The sequence below is a fragment of the Berghia stephanieae genome, chromosome 9, assembly GCF_034508935.2.
Source record: "Berghia stephanieae isolate SIO BIC M18660-M18661 chromosome 9, UCSD_Bste_1.3, whole genome shotgun sequence".
Classification (NCBI taxonomy): domain Eukaryota; kingdom Metazoa; phylum Mollusca; class Gastropoda; order Nudibranchia; family Aeolidiidae; genus Berghia; species Berghia stephanieae.
Genome location: NC_088368.1, coordinates 36,767,875 through 36,772,540, shown reverse-complemented (window position 1 = coordinate 36,772,540; position 4,666 = coordinate 36,767,875). Strand labels below are relative to the sequence as shown.

Below are 4,666 nucleotides of genomic sequence, written 5' to 3'. Positions count from 1 at the left end.
TCGAATCATAAAATGTCAGATATCAAATTGTGCTGATAATGATTTTTTTTTTAAATAAGCAGTCAATGACATTATGAAAGCTCTAGTCGTAATAAATACTTATATACATAGATTTTGAATTCATTATAAAATACATAAAATGTTCATCAACTACTTTACCTCGTCTTAACCAATTATCTCAGAACTTTTGACATACTTCAATTTCATCCAACATCCAATATATTTTCCAATATCATTGACAAAGCATTTGTAACCAACCATATCGGAATTGCACATACTTCAATTTCATCCCACATTCAATGTATTTTCCAATATAGACATTGACAAAGCATATTTTAATCGCCTCAAAACGGTTTTATATCGGGATATCAAAGCGACAAATTAGCAAACAGGTATAACTAGTGTAAGATAAAGATCAGAAATAGTTTCTATGGGACAGTGCCATGTTTATTTTTCATGTATTTTTTTTTCTTTCTTGCTTTGCCTGGCACTGTTTCATCCAAACTTTTTCAAATCTTTATTTGATATCAGGACCATTCATATCGTGAAAGTTGACTTTGTAGCCAGAGACATAAGTCTTGTGTCAAGCTATTTTGTTTCATAAACAAGAAAGAATATCTAATTCTTAAGGAGCTAAAATGTATGTCATATCTCAGATCATTTTGGTTATCTGGTTTTCTCCATATAATAACGTTTTGAGGCGATTGGTTACTATTTGGCTTGTCATATTGAAGTCTACGTCACTGATAACTGCGTTCTTTTCATATCCAAGTCTAGGGGTGTGGGGTGGTGGAAGAGTGACGAGGGCATCGTCGAATCACGTGGACGGTGGTGGTATCTCGAGGGTGATGACGTAGTGAAGGTCTCAACTCCTTCTCCGTTTGGAAATGGGTTGTTGCTGGAATTCCCTTTGAGTTTTGAGGGACTTACGTTGATTGTCTCCCCTTTGACCATATTTGGTAGTTTATCCCTGTGTTCGGATAGTTGTATTTTATTACAGTTTTCACGATTGGGATTCAGAGTATTTTTGATTGGAGAGTTTGTAATAATGGCAGGATGGAACACGACGGAATGCGATGGGTCTGGAATACTCGATGTAAGGTTACGGCTATAACAGGGATTATCAATATGGCTTGAGCGGTTGTTGACGATACCAGAACTCGTTAAACCCTGATGGTTACGAGTAACAGAATCTTCTCTTTCTGAATCACAAAAGCTTTTATCTGTGAAAGTGCTGGGCTTAGCTTCATCGTCCTTCTCTTCTTTTCCTCCTATATCCACGTCACAAACTACATCAATTTCCGGGGAGCTTCGTAAAGATTCACTCTTAGAACGTTGTTCCTCGTCTTCTTCGTCGTCTTGGTATATAATATCTTTTTGATGTGTCAGTATTTTCGTGTTGCAGCGTGGCGTTGAAGGCAAATCTTGAATGTGTCTATATTTGCTATTTGATTTTTTTAGTTCTTCTTCAATCTCTGAATCTATTTTTCTTTTTGGGATACTTTCATTTAATCTTGTGTCAGCATTTATTTCTCTCTTTGTCTCATTTTCAAGTTTGCTTGTTAGAGTTGAAGTCTCTTCTTGAAAATGTTTGGCAAGGGTTTCTTGGTTTTCGTCTAATCCACGGTGATGTGAGAAATTTGCCTTTTGATGAACAGTATTTTTACTATGTCTGCTGTTGCCAGTTGAATTACTCTCAATACTATGCTCGTTTTTTACCGTTTTAGAAAAAGTCATGTGACGTTTTGCGTTCTCTGAATTGTTCTGGGTTGATGACAATACCAGGGATCTTGGACTGAATGGCAGAAAACCAAGACCGGAATCCGGACTACTCATGTTGCCGCTGCCCCAACCGCTCGACTCTCCGGATGATTGATCTTTGCTTTGATTAGTCAGAGAAGTCGGGCTAAGCATGATTGAGTCTTGGTTGGGATTATTGGTCTTTAGGTTTTGACCAAACGCCTGCCTATTTATCTGAGAGTTAGCATCCAAGATGGAAGAATGGTGGCTTATAGATGAGTCGTCGCCTGTACACATGTCACGGAATGTTTTCTGTCTGTCAAGCAAAGACCGCTCTTTGGTCGGAGAAATCTCCGAGAGATTTTCTCTCGGGTCCGGCGGATTAGAGTATCCACTTGTATTCAGTTCATTTGCGATTTTCAAATCTTTGATATATTTGACAGGGCTTGTGTGGTTCTTGTTTTTGTAGTCATGGACTGAATGTACGATTTCACCTTCTTCAAATTCTTCTGAGTGTTCCTCCATTGTTACTCCAGCATCTTCTGGTTTGTAACCAATTGGTCTCAATTTCCTTGGACTTTCGTGGAAGCTTTGATCTAATCTCTTCTGGATATTTTCATTATCGGTCGTTTCAGCAGTCTGTAGAGGAAATTGATTGTGAGCTGTCCTCGTCATTCCCAGCTCGTCTTTCAAAGAGCTGACGTCTTCCTCTGTATGCTGTGTCTCCAGATGGCGTCTGAGATCAACCTTGCGCTGGAATGCACGCCCACATCTGCCGCAGGAGAAAGGTTTGAATCCTGTGTGTTTACGGCAGTGCGTTATCAAGTTGGAGCTCTGACTAAATGCTTTGTTGCAGTGGCTGCATTTGTAAGGCTTTTCACCTGCAATGACAAGAAGAAGAAGAAGAAAAAACACATTAGATAATAATGTATTTTGAAATTTTCTGAAGTCAATAAATAAACAAAAATAATGATCTCTTAATTCGCTTTAACAAACCCATTCTCTCATCTCTCATTTGTCTGTAGTGTTTCATTTATAATGTTTTGTTGACAAAGGGGAAACCCTAAACGTACACGTTTTCTGTCCTTGTTTATCAAATTCAAGCTTCTATTCCGTTTAACTAGTGTTATTTATTTCCAAGAGTCTCAAGCTACAACATTTGCATTATTTTTGAAAATTTTAAAAATTGAGCTTTTATATAGCGCATTATCCACTAAATATGTTCAAAGCGCATTACAATGGGTCCGTGACCAACAGCAACACGTAACATGTAGAACGAAACATGACGCCTGTTAGGCGATATTACATTTTTTTTTCTGACAGAGACAACGCCGTCAAAGTCCAAGTACTCATTTTATACTTGAGTACGGTTAGAGAATGTAAGTAAAGAGTCTTTTCCAAGGACTCAACTCTGTGCCGAGCGAGGCTCGAACCCAGGACCTTCCGATCCAAAAGCGAGTGCCATACCACAAAACCACATAGCCGCGTCTCCTCTAAAAGATATGTGTTTTGGAAATAAAATTACGGCTAAAATTATAGCTTTTCAATTTAGAATGTGTGTTTGGGTAGTATTCAAACAAATTGTCTCTTTTTTCTACTCAAATCCCCTTGTCAGTCATTGTCAATTGAAATAATATAGCGTCCCCACAAATCAGCTTTGTACACAATGGTTTTATTTTGCAGCATCGAGAAAGCATACCACACACAAAAAATCTAGACATTCATAGAACGTTGGTCAATCTGCACAGCCAGACGGTATTGCCAGACCCAAGGAATAATTCCATTTCCTCAGCCAGCACGTCCGAGATGAGCAAATATTATCATCAGTTCTGAATATGAATAACAAATGAAGAAGTAGAAGCGATGGAAATGGTTCATAATTGTGTTATTCTTGTTGTTTTGTTTAGGTTTGATTGACACAAAACGTCATGAATTCATTGCTGAGAACGTGAAGACCTGGATGTACAAGCTAGACTACAAACTGCTATTTCCGTTCTGCTATACTCTAAGATAACAATATTTTCTTTTCATATGTTGGCCTAAAATGAAATCAAATCCATCAAATATTTATCGATTAAAATGACCCTCATCTTATTAAAAACCCTCAAACCTGGGACTTCAGTAAAGTGTCAAGTTTGAGAGTTTTGGACACTATGAGAGTCATTTTAATCGATCAATATTTGAAGGACGAGTTTTCTGGCCAAAATTTGAAAAATGTGTTTTGTTAGCGGACGACAGCCTTTATTTAATATTAGAATGACGTAAAATATTCCAAATCCTAGTTATGTACCAAAGGGGATTAACTCTGGCTTTCTGAAGAAAATATCATAAAGAGCTGGGAAGGTTTTGGAAAACTTGCTTTTCACGTTTCCGCCAGTGCTTTAGGGACTGTTTGGTTCCATTTATGATTTTGGCTTGTGCCATTTATGGTTTTGATTGGTGTCATTTATGATTATAGAACTAATCTCATTTATGCTAGAGCCATCTTGTTCTGATAAACGTAATTGAACTGTCCGGGAATGCTGGGATATTTGGCCAGAGACGATACTCGTGTCGTCATTGGACGCCACAGTCTTGGTGGATTGTTTACTGAATATGATTCGATTATAGAACTCTGCTGCCTGTCATTCACTGACAAAACATCGTATTCTATTTTTAGCAAGAAATCTGACACTTCAATTCGCGAAGTCCCAGGTTTGAGAGTTTTTTTTTCCAAGATGAGGGTCATTTAAATCGACCGATATTTGAAGTACGAGTTTTTCTGGCCAAATTTTAAAATATGGGTTTTTAGAGAGTCTGACAGTGCCGTCATTCTAATAGTGTATGTAGTTGGATACAACTAAGGGACAGAACCTGTGATAAACGCTTAGTCTTGATACCGGAATGAATCAGACATTATTTGGGGAATTCCCCCAAAATGCCACAC

At 37.8% G+C, this 4,666-nt stretch overlaps 1 protein-coding gene across 1 annotated transcript in view; it reads right to left on the bottom strand.

Moving 5' to 3' along the window:
- Positions 1–461: 461 nt before the first annotated feature.
- LOC144980154 (uncharacterized) overlaps positions 462–4,666 on the bottom strand; it is a 44,662-nt gene continuing 40,457 nt past the window's right edge. Inside the window, exon 8 of the mRNA XM_078927718.1 lies at positions 462–2,621. Coding sequence (XP_078783844.1) covers positions 736–2,621 — 1,886 coding nt within the window. The 3' untranslated portion in view covers positions 462–735. The remainder of the gene's footprint in view (positions 2,622–4,666) is intronic.